The sequence below is a fragment of the Girardinichthys multiradiatus genome, chromosome Y (genome assembly GCF_021462225.1).
Source record: "Girardinichthys multiradiatus isolate DD_20200921_A chromosome Y, DD_fGirMul_XY1, whole genome shotgun sequence".
Taxonomy (NCBI): domain Eukaryota; kingdom Metazoa; phylum Chordata; class Actinopteri; order Cyprinodontiformes; family Goodeidae; genus Girardinichthys; species Girardinichthys multiradiatus.
The window spans coordinates 33,300,006-33,327,363 of record NC_061818.1 but is presented as its reverse complement, the minus strand read 5'-3'; the positions used below and the strand labels follow the sequence as shown (position 1 = coordinate 33,327,363).

Genomic DNA, 27,358 nt, shown 5'->3' with positions numbered 1-27,358 from the left:
GGGGCTGGGCTGAAAAAAGATCCCAAACTAAAAAGGTGAAAATATGACATCTGAGGTAACGCTCAGTAATCCCAGACATGAAAACAGCGATGAGCTCAGCCGTTTGTCACGACGAGGTGCCAGCAAACTATCCCAAAGTTTGCTGGATCTGCTAGGTTCGCTACATGCAATTCCCAGATAGGTTTGTTGATGGATCTTTGCTTAAAGTAGATCACTTTCATTAAAAGTCATCATCTCAGGAGATAAAGGTACTCTGCACAGTGCTGTGAATCAGAAAGGCCATCTATGGAGAAATAAGGAACAGGTTGCATCGTGTTTATCTCCCTCGAACGGGTACGTTCAAGAGGGTCAATCACAATAAAAGTACATTTTTTTAAAATTTAATACAAAATATATAATATATATTGAATATAAACAAAAAAATAATATATTAAGGGAAACATTTCAAGTAACTTCTTGAAGGAAATGACTGCACTCTGTGCATGTTTTGTAAACCATATAAAAATAACTAAAAATTACAGGTGAAAACAAACATATTTATATTTACAAAGGTTAACTTAACAAGGCTTTGTACAAAATGCTACAAAACGTGATCATTTCTGCGCAAACACTTATAAACATTATTAACAGGTAGAGACAGACATCAGTATCCATGTGTTGGAAAACGCCTACCGGTTGGACTAAAAGCTGAAGTTTTACAGTGAGCGTGGTCAGGAAGACTGATACCAAAAAAGAAAGAAATCAGTTGACTTTACTCCTGAAACAGTTTTCTAACTCCGTGTCTGATAATATTTTGTAAAATTTACCATTAAACTACATCAACTAAAAGCACCATGTTTCTCAACCAGAGCAAAGCTGCAGGACAGCGCCCTCCTCTGATCACCCGAAAGGATCTTTCATCTATCCGACCAGTCGGGAAGAAAGGGATTTCTATTTTTACTAAATTGGATATTTTTGGAGATAACACAGATAAAGGTGAGTTCGGTTTATGTCTTAGCACTATTTTTGAGTGATTTTGTTTTTTAAAAAGCAAACAAAAACCCCTAAAGCTTTTGCAACACCAGAAATGCCACTTGCCATACAAATGGAGGCTAAAAGGAAAGAACTGAATGTGTTGGACCTGCTTAGCCCTGGAAGTTCTCACAGGTACTGGTGGAATCTGGAGGTGGGGACTTGGCATGTAACTGGTTCTTGGTCCAGGTTATCTGCTCCTTGAGTTAGCCCCTGAGTTTTCACCTGGTTTTGGTTCATGGGGGACAGAGGGAACTCATTGACGGTCAGCGGGGGTCTCTTTTCGGATGTTTTGGTGGGTGAAGCCACTACGGTGTGTCTTCGCCACGCTCGTTTCTTCCTTCGTGTCTCAGGCGACGGGGGTTTTCGCAGCCCCACACTGCGCAGGTCGTCGGCAGAGCCCAGCAGTCGAGCCCGGACATGTTCAGCTAAAGACCTGCCGCCCGGGGCGGTTGGGGTGAAGGAGGCGGCTTCGTTGGGCGGCAAGGCGGATCTGGACCGGGATTGTCGCAGGCTTTCCTGGCTGCTGCCTGAGGAAGGGTTGATTTTGGAGGTGTCTCTCCTTGGTCTTGGTGCACTTTCGGACACAGAGCCGGTCCCCTCACCCTGAGACTCCAGCAAGTCCAGGGAGCAGGCCTTGGTCTTCTCCGACTTTAGTTTCTTTCTGGCCAGAGTGTCGCACTGAATCAACTTGTGGGAGTTAAAGGAGGGCCGCGAGTGCAGTCTGTGAGCGGTGGAGGAGGAGGAAGAAGAGGGCGTGTTAGAGCGAGCTCCTTCTTCATTCCTCTCTGCAGAGTCAGTTGTGTGAGTGATGGGAGTGGCCTGGAGGAGGTTTGCGGGTGAGAGGACAGGGGGTTTGCACTGTGAGTAGAGGAAGCTGCGAGGCGTTGGCGGTTGCGGGTTTGCAGGTGTTGTCGAGTGTTTACTGGGTCTCTCCTGGGTAAGAGAGCGTGAGGCGAAGCCGCTCTCATTGTCCGTCTCGCTCACCAGCTCGCTGGGCTCATCATCGGCATCGTCGCCCCTGCCCTCTGACCCTAAGCTCCGCCCTAAGGTGGAAAGGGTGGAGTAACCAGAGACAATAGAGTGAGCATCATCCGGTGCTCTCCACGGCTGCCCCTTCACCTCAGGCTGCACTGCCTCTTCCTGCAACAAAATAGCTGTCTGCCTTCCTCCACCCTCTTCCTCTTTAAAGCACGGCCGACTGGAAACAACCACGACTACCTCCTCTTCTGCCTCCTCTTTCCCTCCACCTTCTACAACTTCCTCATCATCATCGTCCTCTTCCTCCTCTCCCTCAGCTCGAAGAGCAGTTTCCGCCACTGGGTTCCCTGCCTGCTCCTCCTCCTCCATCCCAATGTGCCCCGCTTTGAACGGTTCGTGCTCTGAGTCATCATCGGTGCTGCTGCCAACACGGCGGGCGAGGTGGCGCTTCCTTCGCTTGCGGCCTGTAACGGCGGACATGATGGACAGAGCGAGGAAGTCCTTGGCGGTAAGGTCTTTCTTTGAACCCCATGACCCCTGAAACAGGAGGAGATACTGCAGTAACACTGACATACTTTCTGCCTTACATTACAGTTCAGGTTAGAAGTTTAAAAACCCTCATGTCATGTTAATTTTGGCCCAAAAATGGTCAACTTTCAACCATTAAGCTGTTGATGTGAAGTGAGGTGAAACAGTTTGGAGGAACACCTACTTCTTCTGTTCACTTTGTCCAATGCTCTAATAGCACCGGTAGGGAAACAGCACCACAGAATGATGCTGCCAGCACCATGCTTGACAGTTGGTCCTGTGTTTTACCATTTCAAAGCCTCAATTTGACTCTTTGTCCAAATCATTTTTAAACTTACATGCATAAAGCTGGTAGTTTCTTATTGTCAAAGGATTTGTTTGACAGAATTCCTTAAATATTCCGATACTGAGAACAAACTGGGAAAGTCCAAGGAAGAATGAGAAGACATAAATAAGAAGTTAAAAGACCTTTAGAGCCTTCTGCAACAAATATTAAAGATATTGTAAATCCATGGATGTATTTGAGCCTGTATGTATCATTTTGACCTTTTGTGGAGACATTCCAACAATTAATTCAAACTTGTGCAACTAATTTTGTCATCACAAATGTATTGCAGTTTTATGTTGTACAGTTGTTCCACCCTGGAAAGAAAACAACTTTAATAAATCGTGGCCAAACATTCCCACGATGAGTTTGTCTGAACTTCTGACCAGAATGTTATGCCTAATAAACCGTTGTGTGTGTTTGAGAGACACTACCTTTGATTTAGCCGAGTCACTGTTGGTTGAGTCTGTGGAAGAAGAAAGACAGACATCAGACGGTAAGAAGAGCTTAAATTAACAAGTCGAAGCAGTCATGGTGGAGGACGCAGAGGCCGATTCAGGCTGTTTTATAAAAATTATTTGTAATTTTGGGCTAATTTAAGCAGAATTGTTTGTTAAGTCACTTCCCTTCCTGCAGAAATATTCTCAGGAAAGCCTTATCTGGCTCATTGGAAGCAAAATATAAAGCAATGAGGACAGACTTAAGACATTTACACAGAACCGTCCTCTTTCTGACAGAATAAACAGAAATTCACGTGGAGATGGGATCTTCCACTGTGTCCTCTCACCATGTCAGAACCCCGAGCAAACACACCGGTTTACAGACTGAAGCATTTAGAGGGAAAGACAATGATTTGAGGGGAAGCAGCAGGTGCATTAGGAACCCACAGCAAACACTGATAGCACCGATCATTGACAGGGAAGGAAGTAAGACACACATTTTCTCACAAACACAGACACACAAAGATGGAGGATCAAATTTTTTTCACAATTTCCTAGACGGTAAAAATTACACCTAAATGTTTATTTAAAAAAAAAAAAACTATCCAGGATATGAGGGCAGGCAAGGTGTTAACATACATTAGGAATATGATTAAACTCTTTATTTAAACCAGCATCTTAAAAAACGAAAATACTGGTACATTCAGTTCATTTTACAGCATTTCAAGCCTAATATATATTTCAGTGAAATGACATGACAGTAGAAATTATAGTAGCAATTAAAAGTGCAGAAAATATGCTTCACCATAGTCCTCATATACATGATTATAGCTTGTCTGGCTACAAAAAGATAACCACAGCCTTTAATATAAAAAATAAAAAAATCACTTATTTTCTTAATTTTTATCATTTCAGCAGCAGCAGCTTTTACCACCATTCCCTGAAACATTTAAAATTACATTTTCTTATTAAATAGAAATATTAAAATCAACATAGGACAGTTATTTTTGATTATATACATGTGAGTATAATCAATTTTGAATATTAAAAATAAACCCTGCATAGAGAATACAGTTTAAGAAAAATATTTTCAAAACGTTCATTCAAAGCAGTTCATCATTTAGTCCTTTTGGAGTCGAGGTTTGAAGAAAAATAAGTCTTATGTAGTTTGAGGTCATCACCCCTAGGTGGCAGAGCAACCTGTTCAGTGCTACAAAACCTTCAATCAGGAAATATAATGATAAGCGTAATTCAAGTGGACAGCAGCAGAAGAATCTCAGTCATTGTTGCTTATTGTGATTTCTTGCCCAATTTATGCATTGCATGTGTGGATGGACAAGCAACAACCTAATTAAAGTTAATTTCTTGTACGAGGATGAAAGGTTTCAGGGTACCGATGCACTCTGCACAGCAGTTACTACCATTTCACAAGATTTCTTTTTACATTTAAATTTAAATAAAACAAGATTATTTCTATTTTTATTTACCAGTAAAGAGGGATCTTTAAATATAGAACATAGTTCAGGATTATATTTGAAGATCTGCCAGTGTTTTTTAATTTTGATTTTGTATTGGCAGAGTGAGATGAAAATTAAGTAATGCACATAACTAAAAACGTATTTTGTTTTCTTACAGTTTAGGTAAAATAGAACCATCTATTTTAAATCCAACTCAAAGGCTTCTGTGAAGCCTGAAGATGGGTAACCTCACTGTCTAAATCTATCTCTCATTTCCTCAGGCTTTTGGCTGTATGAAATCCACTGTAGAGTGGCAAATCATTCTCAGATGATAAAACTGACTAATAGGGAGGTTATTTTTAGTTGGAGTATGGGGAAAACTTGTGGCCAAGATCGGCATTTTATTTGTTCCTTTTTGTTAGATAGTTGTAATTAAGGAACCCTTATCTTTCAGAATCCCACATGCAAAAAACGAACTTTGCCCTGACTACAGGTTGATGTGAACTGTAAATAGCTATCAAAGCTGTACAGCAAAGTAATAATATGAAAACCAGATATTTCTTCCATCCTCACACAAGCAAAAAATTTTGTTCAAAAGTGTTACAACAGGGGCATCCACATGTTATATAAACAATCTGCTGCTCCTGTGAGGTTTAAACAAAAGCTAAGCCAGCATAAAAGCACAATACGCTGAGATGATCCAGGTTACTCTGCCACCCAAGGGTGGTGACCCCAAACCACATGTGGCTTATCTGAGTAATACCCTTCAAACTTTGGCTCCATAAGGACTGAATAATCAACTACTTTTAAACATATTCCTTTAATACTTTCATGAGATTTTACAAAATTGTACATTCGAATTATACTCCACACAGGGTTTATTATAGTTTATAAAAATAATACCTTTGCCTATGAGATAATGTTCTTTTATATGGGAGCCCACATTATATCTAGTGTTTTCTGTACACCTTCTAATATTAGGATTTTATTGGTTACACACTTAGAACCAGACACATTAGAGTGTGTTTGCCTGATGAAGGTCTGCAAAGTGTTTTGACTACCTACTGTCTGAAATGCTGTGTTTTATCATCTGTTTTGAAGACCCCATCAGACCAAGTCCATGGGTATTATTGTGTCTACTTCTGTCAGAATGAAAAAAAGCCAAACAGTATATCCAGCTTGATAAAACCAATCAAGTTCCAAAGGAAAAGGTCCTTTCAGCTTGCTTGTATGTTTCTGAGAGAAAACCAAAGCCCAGAATGGTAAAATGCCTCTAGAATATCAAGGCCTGCTGATTTTCTAGATAAGATCAAACTTTAAAACAACTTTCACGCCATTGTCGGCCTAATATGGCATCCTGTATGTAGTAGACTGATGGTGAGCTGCGGTCCATGAGGGGCGGTGACCTGCACTTTGATTATAATTGGCCCCCATCTTGCTACCCCTTTGAAATGTATTTTAGAGGTGCTCCTGTTGAAATGGAAGAATTAACTCCTTAACAGGTCACCATTTTCTGTAGTCACATGTGGAATCAGGAAAATATTTCAAACATCTATGTTTTATAGCTTGTATGCTTAAACTGAGTTGCCATAGCAATTTGAGTTTAGGTAATCATTAGATAATTTAGATTTTGTTTGCATTAGGAATACTAATGTGAGGAGCAAAAGGATATATTTTTTGTTCTTGAGCAAACAAACAGCATCATCATTGTATATGCTGCTGCATTTGAGCACAATTATTGCTGAGGAGGATTATGACTAAAATTCTTGGTTTGCACTACTAAAGCTGAGCCATTTATTTATTAAAGAAACTAAATTGCTATTAACCCTGCAGCTCTTTTCAGCAGAAAGCAAAAAGTTTTGGCTCACAGCTGTGATCTGGGAGCTTCACACAATAGATTTTATCCTTACCACTCAAACTTTGAATTGGTACATCAGAAATAACAACACCTAGAGTCCCATAAGAGCCAGGAGTGCGGGTAGAGGAGCCTGATGATTGGGGCCACATTGATTGAAAAACAAAAAGCATGGAGGATGAGTGAATCGCTGTACCTGCAGTCAGAATGAGTTGCTTCTCTGGGTCAAGTATACACTCTGAGTCAGAAACAGCAGCTTTAACAGCTTCAAGTCACCCATTAAGTTATTAGTCAAACCAGGACGACACTGAAGGGGCAGGGTTCTTATTTTAAAGAGACCTCAATCTGACAGTGACAGGGAAGACGCCAACCTCCAGGGGAAATGAAGACCATGGAGACGTTAGCAGTTACCACAACTAACACACTCGCTCAACACACACACAAACATTGCCAGGGGAGTTCCCGTCCTACCGCAGTGGCTGCTCCACAGGCTCAGCTAAGAGAAGGAAACGCAGAAACGCACAGAGAGAAAGATGAGCAACATGGAAGGAAAAAAAAGAAGTCAGCAGAAAGGAGAGAAGTGTAGGCATGCTGTCAAACACAGAGACACTCAGAGTGCTAACAGATCTCAGGATTCAGTTCTCATGCTGCATTCCAGTTCTGTTTGGAAAGTTGGACATTTCATTTCCAATTTAGTTTTGGAACACTATGTGACATTAAAAGTCAAAAGAATTTACACTCTTGTCCTAATATAACACAAAGAGAGTAAAAACAAGCATTCAATTTGAACGATTTGTAGCTTTGCTGGCTCACCTGAAGCCTCCCCGAGCAGAGCAGTCCTGCCGATGTTGGACAGAAGGTGGTCAATGTTGGGGGCAGGCTGGACGTCCTCGGTGTCCACCGGGGTCTGGGGAGACAAGTGGAAAGACCTGATCTTTAGAAGGCAGAAATCGGGAGTAAAAATGTGGAACTTTTTATCCATAAACTAGAGCTTTCTCTAAGTAGATGAAAGACTTCCAAACTGCTGAAAATCCTTCACACCAAAGCCAAAGCTCAATAATTAACTGAGATTTTATAGTAATTATTTAAAGCAACTGCTGCACTTGGTACTACATTTAGAAATAAAATAATGAACAAACTACAAGGAGATGCTTCTGAATGTGTTTATTGATGCATACTTCATTAGATGTCCAAGAAATCTTTTACAAAGATGCCCTCTGGATTCAATTTTCTTGGCTGATTTAGAGTTTTTTTAAGACTGATGCATTGATTTTTTTTTATCTCCCTTGAAGAACTCTAAACAGTTAAAATATAAATTTTGTCAGGTTAAAGGTTTGGACTTTGACTGGTCCAGTGTCGCATCAGCTACTCTGCTGGGATCATTATTTCTCTCTTTGACATCTTGTATCTTTGTAGTTCTGGTTCTTTCATTCCCAACTTTTTCAGGTATAACATGACCAGAACTACAAGGGTTACAAGGAGCCATATGCCGTGGGTTGCTTACAGTCAGTGACTAATGACTGAAATGACTCTAATATGTAATACTGATCAGCTAGAGGTTAATCTGTTCTTTTGGTTTGATCAGTAGGGCCATAATCTCTCATATTTAAAACCCACCCAAACCAAATCAGAATAAAAATAAATGGAAATATGATGCAATACAATGTTTGTCATCAAACAATAAACAATTACATGAAATATGTGTGATTTCTGCATTTTTAAAATGTTTTTTTGTAGCACAAGCGGCCTATATTTTTACATTTCTTCGACAGTAAGCTGACAGGAAAGGGTTGGAGAGAGGGGGAAGACATGCAGCAAATGTCGCCTGGGCCGGGAGTTGAAACCACAAAAGCTGTGTTCAGGACTGAAGCTTCTGAATCTGGGTCTTGCGTTTCAACCCCTGTGCCCCCACTGTAATGAGTATTTATTGCCTTCCTACATAAACTGCAAAGAACAAGCTGACATGCCAAGGTTTAAGTGCAAGGGTAGGAATGGGCTTGTTTACCATGAGATAGGGGACACAATTTTAACATGTAGATATGAAATGGGGGAGTTCTGTTTGGACAGAAAGTCTCATATTTGACTCTAGGATACTTTTTGCATCAACAGGATTTGATGAATGCAAGATAGCCAAGTCTTTTGACTGCAAGCCCATATCATTACCCCTCCACCATGCTTTATCACAGTGTTTGTGGTAATATGCTGTGGTTGGTTTTAGCCTAACATGCTACTGTGCATTATTACCAAATATCTTTATGCAGCTCCCATCTGTCTAAAAAACATAGTCCCAGAAGCCATGTGATTCATTCAGGAGAAACATTTTAATCTTCAAAGTCATCACCTGTTCAATCTTTTTCCAGATTTTCTACCATGAAATGTAATATTTGACATGCTAACTGTGTCTGTAGAATCCCTGAGATGTGGCTCTATGTTTTTGTGTAATATGTTGTTTCCATTTGTATGTAACCTCTTTAGCTTTAGAACAATGGACTCCAAAGACCTCAGCAAGAACGATATTTCTCAAGTCATTGCTCACTCAAAAAAACATGATTTGAAGCTTTCGGTTAACTTCAAATCATAGACATCATTGTATGACTGGGTTTTAAATATATGTCATTAAGGGTTACTTAGACTTAATGTTATTTGTATCTCTCTTAAAGTCCCCTGAATACACACCTGTGTTCTGTACAGAACAAAGCGCTCATCCAGGGCCAGGAATTTCCTGGTTTGCGCCACAATACCTTTACTTTTTCTTTTTTAAATTACTGACACTGGTGACATTTTACCTGGGACGCTGGCTGTGTGATCTGTAGTTTTTAAAGGGAATCATTTAATTTCTGTTAGCTTGTAAAGATCGGGCACATGCAACGGGTTAAGCTTTAACAAAAGCTCAGTTTAGTTATCTGAAGCCTTTCAGCGACTGTTTATCTACTGATTTAATTTGCCCAAATTAAATATCACATATTAGAAAATGTCCTTACTTGGTGGAATAATATCCAGAATCCAAAACTAAATTTGAAAGTAGTGTTCAACTATTTAGTTTCACATTTATTCTTTAATTACAGAACTATTCATATTTGAATGATGCAAGTCAGTTAAAGAAAAGGTGCCGCTGCCCCGATAATCAATACAACCTGATTTATTCTCAAATTAAGTCAATGTAGTATTATAGACAAAAACAATCAGACTAAACAAACAGCTCAACATGTCATTCTTGTGTAATTATTTACAGCACAGGCTGTAAAAACTACATGAACGTTTGTGTTTACGACTTCTCCAAAAGTTACTTTGGAGTCAGGCGTTTCAGTTACACCGATGTGATTGTAGGTTTCAGTCAAAGAGGGCAAGTCCTTTTAAAAAAAACCTTTCTGTGGCTAATCCCCACTCCTGATATAACAGCACATCTGACAGGTTGGAAAGGAAGCCTCATCTTAACTGTGGATAAAGGAGTGATAGCTTTGTGTTTCTGCTTCGCTCTGTTGACTAATATGGAATAAAAGGATGGCCGCACAACATCTGATAACCTAGAGCTTAGGACAGATAAATAACGAGCAGCAGGAAATTAAACACCATAAATGCAAAAACTAAATAAAAAATTAACTTTACAGAAATGCTGTTGATTGATCTGGAGAGATGATTAATCAGAGGATAACAGAAATATGAGCAAAATAAATGTAATAAATATAAAACATTTATAGTTTTGCTTGATTTATAGAACAAAAATGGGAAATTCAGGAACTTTTCCAAAGGCTTTATGAGTTCATTTTTGGATATTTTAAGAAAAACAGGACCTTTAAATATGTTTAATAATATAAGAGAAGCCAAAAACGTATGAATGCTAAAATGCCGATCATCATCTTGAAATGTGGGTTGAGGATTCTAACCCCTCCCTGGATATGTTCCTTAAATAAAACGCCAGAAAAAGCCCAAATCCCACCTGAAAGCATAAGTTAAGACAAAATCCTAATGAAATACATTCAAGTTTGTGCATTTAACATGAAAATGTTCAAAGGACTGAATACTTTTGCAAGGCACTGCATTAAAGCTCCTTTAGTTGATGTGCAATTTGAGAAATCAATTAGGCTAATTCTTCATATGGGCTTTTAAATATAAGCTATATACTTCATCTATCTGATTGCTTTCATTCAAATTCATTTGTCATTTTTATGCTTTTTCAATGTAACTGCTTTTATTGTTTTATCATTTTATATTGGTAATTAACTAGTCATGTTTTACTACCACTGCCCTTTGAAGATAAGCTTTGAAGAAAGCTCTGACCTTGGCAAACTAAACAAGACCTAAACATTGAAATGGTACTTATTATAGCCAAACAAAAATAAAGGACAGGTATTTTACATTTAATAAATACTGTAGTCTTTTATACAAAATGTTCTGCATTTGAACTTTGTTTTAAGACATGCTTGCCAGTACTAGAAAGCCTACCTTCTCATCCTTATCGAGCTCATCTGTGAAAAACCAGATGCACTGTAACAGTGACAGAGACGGAAACATTCAGCATTACAAAGCCTTTATGATACGTGCAAGTCTTAACCAGTATGTGTTTGTCTCACATGTTGGATGAGCGTCTCAACGATCTTGTAGCGGTCGGGCATGTGGGTGACCATGTCTTTCATGTTGTCCTCAGAGGTTCGAACCAGGGTCGGCCCAAACACCAGAGCCAAATTACGAGGCTCCATCTGAATGCACCAGGAGAAGAAAAAAAAAACAGATGAGCTGTAAGGATTCTGCAGAAGATGCCTGACCCAATTTCCCACCCACAAAATGGCATTTGACACACCTTGTTTTTATCGGAGTGGTCTGCAACCGTCTTCAAGTGGCTAATGAGGAATTTCAGTGTGTGGTAATAATGATCAGGAAGGTCTCGGATCTGTAACAAAACAACAGGCTAACCTGTTCAACCAGCCAGATCCATCAATTTTGCTGAAGTTCTTGGGGAATAAAGAACACGTACCATTTTCTTCATGGTCTTCAGTCGCTCCGATGCATTCTCCATCCGATTGGCATTGATAAAGTCGTTGTACTTGTCTGTTTAATGTTGGACAGATTAAAGCAAGTGAGTTGAATGATTTGAATAAATATCCAAGAATGGCATGCATAAAAACTTGTTGGAACGTGTGGACTCGCCATTGGTAAACAGAGGCTCTGGAAGCTTCCTGAAGAAGGATTTGAGTAAACTGCTGACAACGTTGAGGTCCTGCCACTTCTAAAGACAACAACAAACACAGACATCACAATATTTCATTTTCTAACCCTGCTAACCAAGTTTCTCACTGATTAAAGACCTGTTGCAAACTTTTTAGACCCAGCAGATGTTAAGTCTTTCACATTTATTTTGAAATCTAAATTAAATCACTTTATCAGAATCAGAATCCGCTTTATTGCCAAGTTCGTACATACAAACAAGGAATTTGACTCTGGTACACTTTGCTCTTTGATTTTGTTTTCGCATTACGGAATATACATATTTACAATGTACACATATATAAATAAAAAAGTGCATTTGCAACATCTGTATGCTGTTGTTCTGTACTCTATTGAATGTTCAACAGAGAAACAGCCTGGGGGAAGAAACTGTCTCTGTGGCGGCTGGTTTTAGTGAACAGTGCTCTGTAGCGGCGGCCTGAAGGTAAAACTCTGAACAGTTTATGTGCAGAGTGTGTGGGGTCTGCAGAGATTTTAGCAGCTCCTTTCCTGACCCTAGACCTGTATAAGTCCTGGATGGAGGGAAGGTCAGCGCTGATTATTCTCTGATTTATGGTATCTATGGCCCCGATTTATGGTATCTATGGTACCTTAGGAACCTGGGAAAAAACAGAAACTGGAGGGAGTAAAGAAGGACACAACGAACTAAGGACTTATACAAGAAAGGATGGGTAAGAGTAAGGACACAGAGGAGGATTGAAGAAAGGAAGGAGAGAAAAAAGGAAAGAAAAAAGGAAAGAAAGCAGGAAAGGGCTGCCCAATGAAGAAATAAAAGGAGGAAAGGAAAGAAAGAAAGAAAAAAGAATGAAGGACACAATGAAGAAGGAAAGGAAAAGAAGACACAAGGATAAAGGAAGGTATGACACCAGGAAGGAAAGAAAGAGAAGAGGGACACAATGAACAAGGAAGACGAAGCAAGAAGGAAGGATGGACACAAGAAGGAAAGAATAACAAACAAACAAAGGAGGGGCACAACCTTTAGACAATGGGATACATAATAAAAGCTGAAATTAGAAATATTTTCCATACTTTTATGTTTTTTCATCCATACTCGTTTAGACTGTGTAGCTCTGCGCATTATATTAAGCCGCCTGCTTGTGTTTTCTCACCTCTTCTGCAGGGTTGATGTCCATACCCTTGTTGAGCTGTTCCTGAAGCTGCAAGACGATGGCGTTATTCCCTGGAACTCGGTATATTCCGGTGTATTCCAGGCCCATCTCCTCCACCAAACCGCAGCAGAACTCAACGATCATTGGGATAAACTGAGAAGGAAGGTGCAAAGCAAACAGAATGTAGTCTAAGATATTACAAAGAAAAATAAACAGCATTTAGAAACAGGCAGGGTCAAAAGTGGCTCACCTTGTTGTTTGTACCAGGCTGACATTCCTCCAGCCTCACACCAAAAGCTTTGGGCCCAGCTTTCTTTGACTTCTTCATGATGTTAATTCCCCACGGAGACTTTGGAGGGCTGCTCTCATCTGGACACATTTTTTAAAGGAACTGTTTAGGAGCTAATTTTACTGAGTACATAAAGTAATATACAAAGGTTTTAGAACAAGCCAAATTTCTTAATATTTTCTTCCAAGAGGCCAAACTTCAATGCAATCTTTTAAAAAGGTCTTGATCAATAGTTTTTCAGGGTTTTTAAAGCTTTTTACAGTTCAGTTGACTTTAGGTCCAATATATTGACTATTACCTTTCCATTTTCAGAAGAACGTTTTTTTTTTGCTTGTTTAGTTCTTAACACAGACCTATTAGTTGTTCAGGTATAAAACGTGTCTCCAATAGACAAATAATCAAGACAAATTTCAAATTAGATGTTTAGGCCCCTTTCAGGAAATAATATTAATTTGTGATTATGAGTTTGGGACACAAACAGAGCAGAAATCCTGGATGTTCCTCCAGAGTCCATCTAATACTGAAAACACTTCATTCAGTAAAACCTGATGAAGATAATGACACATTGAACATGGTGCACAATAATTTTACTTGCATTTGATACATTGCCTGCATTTGGACACCATACAAGAGGACCGTCACCCAACACGCATTTTATGATTGCTATGAATGACATGAATGACAAAATGCTCTAAAAAGTAGCGTTCATGGTTTCGAGATTATTAGTAACTATGAATTAAACTTTCCTAAAACATACAATTATTCCTATTTCTTTGAGAATCTTTGAGCTTTGAAAAGCTTTTAAAAGCCTGGGGAAATATTCCCTAAAACTTCTTTACAACATGACAAGAAAATCCAGCAGCTTGGAATGAAACTATTAGGAAATCTAGAAGGCGGTGTAAGTCTTTTTTCGTTATATTTCAGTTTTTCAGTGAAGTTTAAAAGGTTTGATCAGTTTAATTTCTGTCCAGTTCCTCTCAACAATGTACAGCCATGTTTTTCTGGGTGCATTTTATTGTTCTCAATGTGAGCTTATATATTCCTAATTAATAATGTACCTCAGATCTTTGTCAGTCTTTATTTATATATATGTTTAACATATATATAAATAATCTGAACCGAAACTATCAGTGTAGTTATGCTGCTATAGGCTTAGGCTGCTGGAGGACATAACGACCACTTTCACCCTCTTCGCTACATTCTCACACTACTCTGCAATTTTGCATTATTTGCTGTTATTTCAGCTTTTAACCTTGTTCTCTCTTTTCTCTTCCTAGGAGCTACACCTGGCCTGGCTCTGTGTCTGCCTGTGACACCTTTCTGGAGAGGGGAATCGTCCGAGCTTCTGCTGGCAACAACTTAATGCTCACCCTCTATCGATGATCCACATGGCCCTGTCTTTTAGTGTTTAACCCTTTCTCTCTCCTAGACATGGAAATTGACTGAGCTTTTACTGTAACTAATTATATGTGCTCTCTTTCAGACTCTAACCTTGAAAACTGGCTCAGAGTTTATCTGTTCTTTCTTTCTAGATGAAACGACTAAAGGAGCTACATCCATTAACATTTACTTTTCCTTCCCATAGAAAGTACTCCTGGATCAGTGCTTCTGTGTTCTTTTTATGTCTCTGCTCTATTCTCTCAAACCCCCAGTCGGTCGTAGCAGATGACCTGGCTCTGGTTCTGCTGGAGGTTTCTTCCTGTTAAAAGGGAGTTTTTCCTCTCCACTGTCGCTACATACATGCTCAGTATGAGGGATTGCTGCAAAGTCAACGCCAGTGACTGTCCACTGTCTCTACATGCTCATCCGGGAGTAGGGAATGCTGCAAGTCACTGACTGGAAGCAATCTGCTGGGTTTCCTTAGATAGAAAAACTTTTTATCCAATTTGAATAAAAAGCTAACTCCGACTGCACTGTTCAATTGTTAGGATTAATTGGAATGTATGTACCTGACTGTTGTGAAGTGCCTTGAGACAAACATCTGTTGTGAATTGGTGCTATATAAATAAAACTGAATTGAATTGTAAATATAACTGCAAAATAAGACAAGAAGAAAACTTCTGTTCCTTGTGAGTTGTATATAGTTGCATGGCTACTTTCTGTTTCTGCCACACTGACCTTTGCCATCTTGTTTTGGGGAGCGGGGCGCTCCAGCTGTGTTTTCCGTCTTATTGAGCAGGAACGGAGACATCATGCGTTGCATCCGGGGAGATGAATCTGGCTTACTTGATGTTGGACTGCAGGGGGACAAAGAGTCACAACAGCATAAAGTGAAAGCTTATCATTTACATCTTGAACACTGGTATACTTATCAGTGTTTCCCCTGTTGTTATATTGGAGGGGTTGCCCACCCCTTCAACAACTCCCTCTTCCCCTCAAGTCAAATTTATTTTCTAAATAACATAGATCACAACAGAAGTCATTTAAGATCACCTTTTCTCTGTAAAACAGGTTTATACATTGTCCTTTATTGAAACAAACAACATGATCTTCTTAACAACACTGTTTTTTCTGCCTGTACGACTTTGTGCTCTCTGTATCACTTGTGGTGACACAAATACGGACACACAAGTGAGAACACACTCCTTCTAGCAGCAACAGCTGAGAAAGATATCTCAACCACCTGAATAACAAGATAAAATATCTGCATTTTTCAAATGTCCCCAGAGTTGTGATGATAGCAGCACTGACTCTCTTGTGAGTAGCAGCCATAACTCTCCTACTCCATATCCAACTATAGAAAACAGTGCTCAGGCCCCGCCCCTTGCACGCATTGAAAATCGACACGGCAGTGGCCCAAGATGACAGTCCCAGGGAAACACTACTTATAAAGACCTCTTTTTCTGATGCAAACTGGGCAACGGCAGGATGTGCAATGCCGCTGGCTAATTACAATAAGTCTTCTTAAAATTAGCTAAACCTGACAAAAATCTGTTTGTCAACTTTGTCTGCAGAGCACAAGCAGTTCTCAGATAATTTACCTTTGTTTTCTGTAGTCATTTAGCTTCTTACTGATGAGAGCCTGTCTGGAGAATCCAAGCTCCTGCAGAAAACAAATAAAACTGCTTCATGAATGTGTGATATATTCCCCTTAGTTCAAAACAAAGAAAGAACAGAACATGTGGAAATCTGACAGGTAACAAGTGTGTCCTCTGACCTCGTTGTCCGTCTTGTTGCTCTCTCTGATGACCTTTATCCAGTTCAGCATGTCCTCCCTGTCCTCCGCCTGCAGCAGGTACTCACAAAAGTCCTGGGTGGTCAGCCGCAGGGCATGCTTTCGCTTGGTCTCGCTGTATGCAATGTCCACCAGGCAGCCCCGGATGTTGATGGGCAGCTCGTCCTCAGCCGCGCCTCCAATTGAGGCCCCGCGGAGTACCGCCTCCCTCTTGTCTTTGTAGAGGAACAGCGAATGGGAGCGGAGAATGGAATAGACTCTCTTCCACGGCCGTAACCCACTACCGACTTTCTGTAATTCAGGGATTATATGATATGAGTAACTCCTGTCCTTGGGTGTTCCCAAAATAATCCAACCCCGCTGCCCACCTTTCCCTTCTCTGTGAGGATTTGTTTAAACTGCAGCCATCCTTCCCGTCGTATGTCGCTGTAAGTAATGTTTCCCAGCTCTGAGGTGGAGTGACGTTTGGAGCGAACCTCCTCGACTGTCCCAATGGTGTCCAGCAACTGAAACGTATACAGGAAGATTGAAATTTTATGCTAAAAGCACTTTACAACTTTCTCTTTAATCTCTCTAAATGCAACATTTAAAGCCTAATGAAATACTATATATTTGTCACACATGCAAGGCAGAGCTAAGATTAACTAAAATCCACATGTGGGCAATTTAATACACTGATTTTTTTGCAGCAACATTAGTTTAATAGTAGCATTCTGTGTCTACAGTTAAAAAAAGAGTGATTTTAATGTGAAAGGAAAAATTTAAAAGGAAATTTTCCCATTAAAAGAGCTGGTAGAAATCACACAGATCTCTTGCAGCTGCAAAATAATATATGTAACTGTGCAGAACTCACCCCATCTCCGAAGAAACTCTTAACTCTTTTTGGTTGCCTTCTGTAAACCCGTCAAAAACAAAAAACAGGTGTAAAAAATCTGCATGTGTGTGTTGAGTTGTCCTTTTTCTTCCCATCTCCCTGTACTTACAAGGAACGTTCCTCCCTGAATGTGTTGAGTCCTTCATCGCATGACTTGGAGCGTTCCGTGGTGATGGCTAGGAGATAGGAGGAACGGCGACTGGATTTAATACAGCCTGCTTGGCACAAGGGTGAATCGGTGGAAATATGGAGATGAAGAAAGGAGAATTAAGAGACAGAGAGAAAGAGAGACAGAATGTTGATGCAATGCCAATCACCCGAAAAGACGGCGTTGGATTAGGTGGTGGGGATAGTGAGGGAGGAGGTCGAGGGTTTAAACTGGGATTGACGTGGAGGAGATTGACGGTGGGGACGTGAACTAGAACAGTGGGTTAGATTTAACTTTCCATGGACTTCTTCTACACCACTGGCATGCGCATTTTTCCTCTGTCAACACAAACTAGCATGCATTTGTGAAATTTTGCTAAATAAGAGCATCATGCACCAATGGGTTGGTCTATATCCAACAGCTAAATTTGTCTGTCTAGCACTGCTCAACATTTCTTCTTGTCAAGGACGTTTTATCTTTTATTAAGTCCTGAACATGAAATTCCACACTATTTGAAGTAATTAATACCCTAATTTTAACTTTGAATTAATAACTGATTAACAGGTAATCACATTTTTATTATTGATACTTAATAATAAATTTATTGATAATTAACAGTCAGTTAAACAATAATTAACTGTTAAATAACTACTAAAAATGCTAATTACAGCTAATTAACTAATAATTATGAGGTTATTAACTGCCTAACTGCCAAGTATGCTTACTTACTCTTAAATTATAAGGTAAATAATAGGAAAAATTCTTGAGAAGAAAAATTAGAACAGTGAAGAAAGCGATGAGAGACAAAAAAATCTTTGAATTGAACATTTTAAAATCTCATGCATGCTTTGATAATCCATCACTGACATCAAAAGCCACAACTAGAGATCTAATTTCCTGCTACATGCTTTGACGAAGACTAGAGTGATAAGGCGGACGAGGAGGGGGGCCACTCACTGCAGTTGTGTGAGAAGAGCCTAGTAGGGGGGAAGGTGAAGGTGGGGGAGGCGGGGCTGGTGCCCGCAGGGGGCGCTGAACTCATGCCGCTGGACACAACGGAGGAGGCCGGCACGTGGCGGGCACGCAAATCAGCACCGGGGCTGGTTGGCTCGTCTGTGGGAGGGAGGAGGTTGGGGAGGGAAGGGGGGAAGGGAAATATGAAGGTTTAAAAGACAGGTCGGAGAAGGATAAAGGGAAAGGATTAGGTGTTAAAGAAAAGAGTCAGAAATAAGGAAATGCAAGGGTTTAAATTGGGAAAGGTGAGGATAGGAAAGGTTTTAAGAGGACGACGAGTAGCCCAATAGTCAGATACTGAACAAGAAAATCAATTTCTTCCAGCAAAATCAAAAGCAACATGTGTGAAAGCAAAAATGTTCTGGATCTCTGTACATCAGACACAGCTATAGAACTGGTAACTGAAGCTGTTGCCAAATTAAAACCTGCCTCATCCTCTCCAGAGTGTTTAAACATACCTTTAACCAGAATAAAGTGAGAAAAACTCCCACACAGATGTAGTAATATACTTTAAAATGTAAGAGATAAAACAGTACCTGCATCGTCTGTTGCCATAGGAAGGGCTACTAAGAAGCTACCAAAGGCAGGTGACAAGGACCTAATGGCTGCAGGTTTCAGTTCTTTATAAATATCTAAAGCATTGTGGGATACTACACCATACAGGCAAACAAGGTTAAAGGTCAGGAAATGCAGTTTTTGAGGGTAAATAAATAAAATATAAATATTTACTATTTGTTTTATCTAATGGAGGAAGTTTCTTTGCTCAGCAAATCAAAGGTATAAATCATGTCAAAGGGGTTCAAATGTTTCAGAGTCTGAGTTCACTTAGAGGGATATGAAACCCTAACACACACATGCAAACACACGCTTACCCTTACACTTCCTTAGAAAGAATGGGATCCTAGCCTGATATTTGCATGAAGCCAGCAGTGGTTGATATAAAGCTGTGCATAGTGGAAACAGCAGAGGGCAGCACCACCACAGAGAGACAATTGACCCGCAAACTATACAAGCCTCTCACTTGAATTACTTTTGTGTAATTTCATGGCTTTTCAACTATTCCATTTCACAACTTAAAGACCTACAGTAATTATAATTACTCCCTTTTGCTTATTGTTGCTTTGTCTATGATGCATTCCTTCTTGAGCATAGTGAGAGCACATGGGATGGAAAACATTCCCAGTCAGAAATGAGGAATCTGCCTGTTTATGACACAATCCAGAAATAGTCAGTCAGTGGGTTTAACGAAGCCGCACATTAGAAGGCAGACCACAGAAAGACAGCGACACCCCAGCAGAGGGAAGCAAAATCCTGTCCCACAGCAAGTTTTATCTCCACAGTACATCCCACAACAAGTGTGGAGTGGAATAATAAGAGATCGGGAGCGAAAGGAAAAGGGGGATGAGAATCAATGCTGATTTAATAAAGAATTAATTTATTCTGAAAAAGAAACAAAAAACCTCACTACTAATAAAAATAATAAACGGCTATGTTTACTAACCCTGTTACATTTTATTATTAAGAAACAGCTGAACAATGAAGCTGGACTGTGTGCAGACATTTTGTTTCAAAGCTCGTAACTGCAGTTTTTGGCCAAATTTCACTTGAAAATACGAGAAACAATTTTCATTTTTGAATAAAATGATAAAGTAGTCTAAAATTATCAAACATAATTGCTTAAATCAAATTTCACTTTGTTTTTCAACTTACTAGGTTTAACCTGGAGAACCAAAATATCTTAAAAGACTACAAAGAAGACTTTATGATGACGTTCTTTTTATAGATAGATTTTATAGAATTTTCTTTAAAGCTAAAACTCATTTATTTTAATTTATCTGTTGCTTAACAGAACAAGCTTTGAATGGTTTGGATAGGACTTAAACTCATGAAGTTATGAACCCTTAAACCTTTATGAAATGATCCAGAAAACAGCAGGGTCATCCATGGGTGAACATTTCTGATCATAAGTCCTCAACAGAAAGGCATAGAAAGCTGAAACTTGCTTTGTTGTTAAAGTCTTCTACTTTACACAAAAGTGGTTATTTTGGTTCTCCTCCTTGGCGTCCAAGTTAAATTCAATTTAACTAGTTTGCTCTTTTCTTTACATGACTGCCATCAGCTTTACAGATAAGACAAAAACCATGATGTAGGATCAGAACCTTTAGAATCTGACACATGTACATATTAAAAAGGCAGAGAAGGGAGAACCTCTGTATCTCAATTAGATCTTCCTGACTAAAGGAATTCCCATTCCTAACACTAATGAAGAAACATCAGAAAAACGAAGAAAAAATCTTGCTAAAATTGAAAAAAAAATGTGGACATAAATAGCTCTCCCACAAATTCATATTCATGCATCAAGAGTTTGTTGCTCTAAATTTCCATCTTAGTCTCATTTGACAAATGCACATGGTTCCAGTTAAACTCCCAATAGAGATTAACAAACTATGCACATAAATGTTCGTGATTTTAGGACAGAAAAGATTTTTTCCTGTTGTGCTATAAAACATAGCATGATGATAGCATCTACTGGTTGCTGTGGAGACTTGTGAGGCCAAGATGCCACTCTTTGCTGTAAGTCTCCAATAGTTAAAATCTTCCTGACTGTGCATAAAGGGACACAACTGGTGTCCTTATCCAACTTCGTAGTGTGGCTAAGAGAAATATGCCTCTGTGTCATGTTAATGTTTATACCCCATGGAAACAAAAAATTGATGGATTGCCAATGAAGAAATATAAATCTAAAAGTATAAATAAAAAAAAAAGCTTTACTTTTTAGAGTTTGTTAAGGGGACCAATAGTTTCAGAACATGTTTTTTCCCACTCATTGAAAGTACTCAAATTAACATGCTTTAAAAAGTTTTTCATGGTGACATTATGCTACTGGAAGAAAAATTGATTTATTTTAAAGATTTTTAAAGATCACAAACTCAAACTATACAGCAAAGATTCACGATAAATGACTTATGTGCAATATAACCTTGTCTCAAAAAACGTATAAAACTTTTAATCAAATTTCTAGTATTTGATAAAAAATGTTATGAATGCATATATGGCCTCAGGCACAGCCAGCCTTTTTGCTCACTATCTTTCAAAAAACAAGAAAACCTGCAGCGTATGAAAAAAGCAAGATCCCAAATAGTGTCAGATTGTATCGGCATCCATGACAGCGAGATCGGGAGATAAAGACAGAAAGAAAGAAAAGAAAATGTCTTGTCTTACAAGAGAAACTACCCTAGTTTCAGTTTAGGGCTAATAAAACGAGTCCCGGCTTGTAGCTCTTGCTGCTCAGTCTCATTTAAGTCAGGTGAAGCTGTGAGGCAAGAATGTGGTCACATGCTCAATGGATTCCCTCAAGATACTGACCCTCTGAGGCAGAGCGCAGCCTGGCACAAATACCAACGATCATCACAACATGTAATCAGTTGATTTCAATCTGTTCAGGGTAAGCAGCACCTCTTTAACTCACGCTCTGGTGTAAGGGACAGAGGCAACTGCCACAAATTAATTTGCCTGGTTTTGACTTAATGGCTGCCGTTCGTGCCAAGCGATAGAAACCAACCTGAAGCCTGGACGGCGGCTTTACTCTCAGCCCTTACTGAGGAAAACGCAAGTTTGGGAATGACAGCAACATATGTAGGCTTCAGCTGCAGCATACAACAAAGCAACATCAGGAAAACCTATACTGATTCAGGCTAGAAAACAGCGGGGGTCTAACAAACACAGACAAACACAAATACAGAATGGCAGCCTCTAAGTGAGAGAATGGACACAAAAACGATAAATGCTGACATCAAAAGAGAAGGAAGTGCAGCTATGAGCTTACCTATGAATGGGATAGAGGCCAGAGAGTCATCCTCTAAAGAAAGGGGGGCAAGGTTGCCATTTGCTTTACGAGGGGCTAACTCTTCAACAGACCCAGGGTGAGCATTTGTGTCTTTGGGATCAGGAGTAAACAAAGCGGGTTCTAGTTCGTCCATAGTTATGCCATAGTGGGGATGTCTGTTGACGTTCCTCCGCCCAGTCGGGGGTTTCTGCCTCAGTACCACCTCCTGTGTTTGCGCTGCCATCTCTGCCGGTTCGTCCACTGCCCCTTGTTCCCTCTCATGGTTTGTTGACCTGTACACCCTGTCTTGGGATTCTGGGGAGACAGAGGTGAGGGCAGTTGAGGCAGAAGCAAACAGGGGTGCTGATGATCCCTCTGGGGGACCACTTTTAGGGACTGGGTTCCAGTTCAAATGGGGACCGGAGTAAGACGGGTCCCTAAAAGAGTGAGCTTGCTGCAGGATGCGGCTCGTCTTGCGGTAAAAAGACGGGCTGTAGCTGCGGTAGCCCACCTGCTGCTCGTCCATGCTCTGTCCAGCAGGAAGCCACCTGCTCTGTAGGGTGGGCCGTTGATGTGGCTGAGAGTGGGCCTGGTTGTTGGTTTGGGGGTGGTGTTTAGACTGTGACGGTCGAGGCACTGGAGTTGATGCTACGATGGTGTGGCACCTTGTTCTTGGGTAGGCGTCAGTCCTGCGGGGTGGCTGGGAAGCCTGTTGGGGCCACGGCTGCCTCTCAGACCGAGGTGAGACCAGTTCTGCTGATGCTCGATCCAACATCTCCAATGAGCGGCCATGGCAATTGTACTGGGCAAGCAGATTTTCAGAGCGTGTTCGAGTATAATCAGAGCGGCCCCTATTGTGTCCTGCTTCCCAGTCTCCGGTGGACCAATAGGGCTCACCCTGAGGTCCTTGTCCTGACTGCTGTAGTAAGAACAGCGTGTCCTTTGAGGCGCTGTGTGGCCAGTCACCTGCTCTCTGCTTTTGCCTCCTGTACTCACTGAGCCGGTCTTGAGAGTAGCTGCGGTGGCGGGTTTGCATGCTGCGTCCTGAGTGCTCAGGTAGCTGGCTGTAGTACCAGTCAAAGAGGGCCTGGTGGCAGCGTTCATTGCATCTATGGCGTACAGGGGGCATAGCTGGACTGGTCCAGGTTGAGCTGGACTTGCATGGCTGTGCTTGGGAGGACCCACCACTCTGGTGGTTGGGATGGTGGACTTGCAAAGGGCTGAACAGAAGACCTCCAGATGAGAAAGACGAAGAGTAGGAGCACCTCCTGGTCTGACCCTGAGGCTGCTGGCTGGTCATAACGTACTGGCTCTCCTCTGTGTGGCGCGCTGGACTGCTTTGACCCACTTCACCTGGCTCACCTGCCTGCCCCTCCTGCCAGCTGGCTGGGCTGGCAACACCGGGTCTGTTATCTAAGGGCGACGAAGGGCTTGAAAACCCTGGCCAGCAGCTCCTGCTATCCAGGTGGTTCTGGCCCATGGGGGAGCAAAGCGGGGCTCCAGGATGGGGGGCGGTCCTGGTACGAGGGTAACAGAAGGGAGGTGGTTGCGGGAGGTTCTTAGCTCCCCCGGCAAAGCCTTCGTTCCCGGTCAAGTAAGCATTTTGGGAATATGCCTGCAGGAGAAAGAAAAAAAGAGACATAAGTGAAGTAGAAAAATGTTTTGATTTGATTATGACAACATTAAGCTCTAAGTTATCAAGGACAAATAACGTTTGTTTTTAAATGAAAAATGCTTTAACAACCCATACGATTTAAGACACTTAATGCTTGAAGAGAGTGGAATACTTCAACTTATTCACCACAGCTCAATCAGCTCTCAATGCAAACACACGTCCACTAAAGAAATGCATCCAATCCCCAGAGGAAAAGCAAGAAAACAGATCACCCTGCAGTCTGCTACACTGACTTGTACATGCAGTATCTTCTTCATGCTTTAACAGTAAGAAAACAAGCTTATGCTCAAAAACTGACTGCTTATTGATTCAAACAGAAAAGCAATCTATTTTTCTATTCTTTAGACACAAAATCACAAATTATTGTTCTTAGACATTAACTTAAACATGATCAGACAGTTTAACAGAGTCAAAGCCTCTCCACATTACACAAATTCAGAACAACAACTGCATAGGGTCAAAACACACACCGACAGTCCTTACAAGACTCTCCGGCTGCTTAAAAAATGGTGTCCATCATATTTCACAAAGTCCTAATTAATAAAATCCTTTTTGCTTCTTTTTCTTTACGATTTCCTGTCTGAGGATCGGCTTGTTTTCCCCTCTCAGAAATCCGTCCAAACTCCTTATCTCCACCCTCTTGTTCTCGAACTCATTCCACCCTGTGGGAGTGTGGAAGGAGGCGCAGCTCCAGTGATGTCATAAAAGGAATGCAGGAGATACAGCGGTGAGAGGAGGAGTGTGAGGACAGAGGAGTGGGTTTACAATGTAAGAGCGATGCTAAATATTTTTTAAATAAAAATCGCAGTGTTGCCCTGTTGTCTGGGGAAACATGAAATGTTTCTGAGAGGAATTGCTCAAATGTGGATCGGCGTGTTGAAACGTTGCTCCGGGTCAGTGGGAGGGGCAACAGTCAATGCATGTCAGATCATGCAAACGAGAAAGGAGCAACCTGTGGAGCGACAAAAATGTGTTGCTGCATATCATGGGCGTGTATAAATAAGCGCAGAAGCTGTTTTGTTCTAAACCTCGGCAGTTGAAATACAAGCAAACGTTAATGGACGGTGTAATTGAAAAACAGAGCAAAGCCTTGTGAGTCATTCTCCACATTCTTTAGCAGTTATCTGATGAGGTGACTTTGAAGATAAGCACAAGATATCCCAAACTGCTCTACAGTGACCTAAAAGAGGACCTAGGGAAGTACATTAAGCCTCTTTCTGTTTTGGTGGTTATAAAATCCAAAACACCCTCCTTGGTTATTGGCAATTCTGGAAAAGACCTCTAAAAAGCATTTTCTTCAGTTCATCTTTTACTGCAATAGCTCACATTAAAAAAAAGGAAATCCAACCTTCACTTCAGACATATGGCACCAGATTTTATTCAAAATGTCATGGTATATCAACAAGTCCATAACACCATTTACTTTGACAAGGTTCCCTGGGCGTTTGGTAGAGACGCTTTGCCTGCTGATGGTGGTCAGAGGGCTCAGTGGGGCCGATTGTATGGCAGCCCCACTTCTGTCAATCTGCAATGTAGCTCACCACTGTCACATTGAAAAGGGGGGGATGAATGGGTGGATGACTGATTGTAGTGTAAAGCACTTTCGGGGGTCTCTGGGGACTTGATAAAGCACTATACAAGTGCAGGTCATTTACCATTTACCACAAAGTCATTCTTTTTAGTTTCACTTCAGAGCCACCTGGTCTCATCTGACCAGAGCAAACAGTTCCAGTCAAAATCCTACTAGTGTTTAGCAAATTCCACAAGCTATGTTTATTTCCAAAAAACAGCTGCCATATAGATAGCATCTAATGATTGTAGTTGGAACTTGGAGACCCGTAGATTCTACTTTTTGCAGCACTTCTCTAACAGTGAGAATTTCCTCAACTATTCTCCTAAGGGTCCTCGTCTAGCCTTGTTTGTCACAGTCCAAGTTTTAAATGTCTTAGTTATTGCTGTGACCAAGGATATGGGCAAATTTAGGTGAGTAGCTGTGTTTTTATTTCCATTTCTTGAAGCATGTGGAAGATCAACACACATCCGCCTCACTTGAAGGACATGTTCCATCTATCCCATTTTGAAGAGTGGATAAGAGAAATAGGACTTTGTGTCACATCATATTTATGCCTCAACCAAACAGGAAACAATTAAATCAGAAGAAAGAATTCCCTCTGATCTGTTGGATTCAGTATGTAGTAATTGTTCAAAGTGATTTTTAACACTGGATATTTTACCAATTAAAAATGCACATAATGTCACTTGTATTTGGGTACTGGAATAAAGACTTTTACAAGTCTTAACCGGGAGAGATGCTGTAAAATCATACTTACCAGCTGAAGAACATCTTCATCTTTTGGCATAATGGAGAGCTCCAACACACTCTCGCTGTGAAACACACAAAGAGGGAGATGAATGGAGGAAAGAAAAAAACAACATGGAAAAAGGAAATCCATATAATTAAAACAAAGGAATTTATAGCCAAAATCAGCCAAAATGTGTTTGCTTTATTTTATGTTAAAAAGACACTATTTAGAGAACTTCAACTGCACCTTAGTTACAGCACATACACTCTGGATTTGCCCTAATACCTTAAACAATGTGGTAAGACATGCAACAATGTGCTTTTTTAATTTAATTACGTCTTTGATTTGAATCTCACATAAAATTTGGTATCTTTCAGGGCGCAGTGCTGGTGGTGTAGGGGTTAAGCACACGACCACATATAGAGGCTATAGTCCTCGAAGTGGCTGTCCCGGGTTCGAGTCCCGGACCTGGCGACCTTTGCCAAATGTCTCCCCCTCTCTTTCCCCCTCCTTCCTGTCTGCCTACTGTCAAAATAAAGGCCTCTAGTGCTGAAAACATTCTTTAATAAAAAATAAATAATTTGGTATCTTTCAGTAAGTTGTGGGGAGTAACAGACTGCTAAATGTGAGCTTGATTTCACAATTCAGTGTTAAAATAAACAAAATATAGTCACTGCCCATACTGCAATATGTTTCAGTGTCTGCCACCTTATTGAGACACAATACAACAATAACTTTTTAGGGTAAATCATGCATCACCTTTTTACAGCTCTGGAGTATCCTGGTTATATCTGTATCCAAAAGGTATAAATGACAAATATGATTCATCTTTGATCCCAGGTGGTCTTACCTGTTCTGGATGAGGGTGATCACCTGCGAGTACGTCTTTCCAAGAACGCTCTCTCCGTTCACCTTCACCAATCGATCCCCTGCAAAAAAAAAGGACATGCCGTCGTATCATAACCAACAGGTTTGACAGCGAGTTTCCAAGCTGGGATCTCTAAAGCTTCCAAGCAGGTGGCAAAGGCAGAAAAACACAGGCGACGCTGTGCAGGAACTAATTTCCCTGTGAGGTCGAAGCACGGATCAAAACAGGAAAACAGGAAATGTGAAGGTGAAAAAAAA

The 27,358-nt window shown here is 40.6% G+C and overlaps 1 protein-coding gene across 5 annotated transcripts in view; it reads right to left on the bottom strand.

Annotated features, from left to right (window-relative positions):
• Nucleotides 1–379: 379 nt before the first annotated feature.
• The window catches only part of LOC124864312 (rho GTPase-activating protein 23-like), an 85,682-nt gene continuing 58,703 nt past the window's right edge, over nt 380–27,358 (bottom strand). For 3 of the 5 annotated variants that reach the window (XM_047359048.1, XM_047359044.1, XM_047359045.1), the window contains exons 5-24: nt 27,084–27,162; nt 26,261–26,315; nt 22,256–23,870; nt 18,373–18,528; nt 17,377–17,443; nt 17,247–17,286; nt 16,762–16,899; nt 16,376–16,684; nt 16,200–16,261; nt 15,337–15,455; nt 13,180–13,298; nt 12,930–13,082; nt 11,743–11,821; nt 11,570–11,643; nt 11,396–11,485; nt 11,169–11,294; nt 11,041–11,082; nt 7,411–7,504; nt 3,280–3,311; nt 380–2,529 (exon numbers count right to left, since the gene is read on the bottom strand). In XM_047359048.1, the coding sequence (XP_047215004.1) occupies nt 1,141–2,529; nt 3,280–3,311; nt 7,411–7,504; nt 11,041–11,082; nt 11,169–11,294; nt 11,396–11,485; nt 11,570–11,643; nt 11,743–11,821; nt 12,930–13,082; nt 13,180–13,298; nt 15,337–15,455; nt 16,200–16,261; nt 16,376–16,684; nt 16,762–16,899; nt 17,247–17,286; nt 17,377–17,443; nt 18,373–18,528; nt 22,256–23,870; nt 26,261–26,315; nt 27,084–27,162 (4,838 nt within the window). In that variant the 3' untranslated portion in view covers nt 380–1,140. Of the gene's footprint in view, nt 2,530–3,279; nt 3,312–7,410; nt 7,505–11,040; nt 11,083–11,168; nt 11,295–11,395; nt 11,486–11,569; nt 11,644–11,742; nt 11,822–12,929; nt 13,083–13,179; nt 13,299–15,336; nt 15,456–16,199; nt 16,262–16,375; nt 16,685–16,761; nt 16,900–17,246; nt 17,287–17,376; nt 17,483–18,372; nt 18,529–22,255; nt 23,871–26,260; nt 26,316–27,083; nt 27,163–27,358 lie in introns of all 5 variants that reach the window. The other 2 variants (XM_047359046.1, XM_047359047.1) reach the window with 2 other exon arrangements.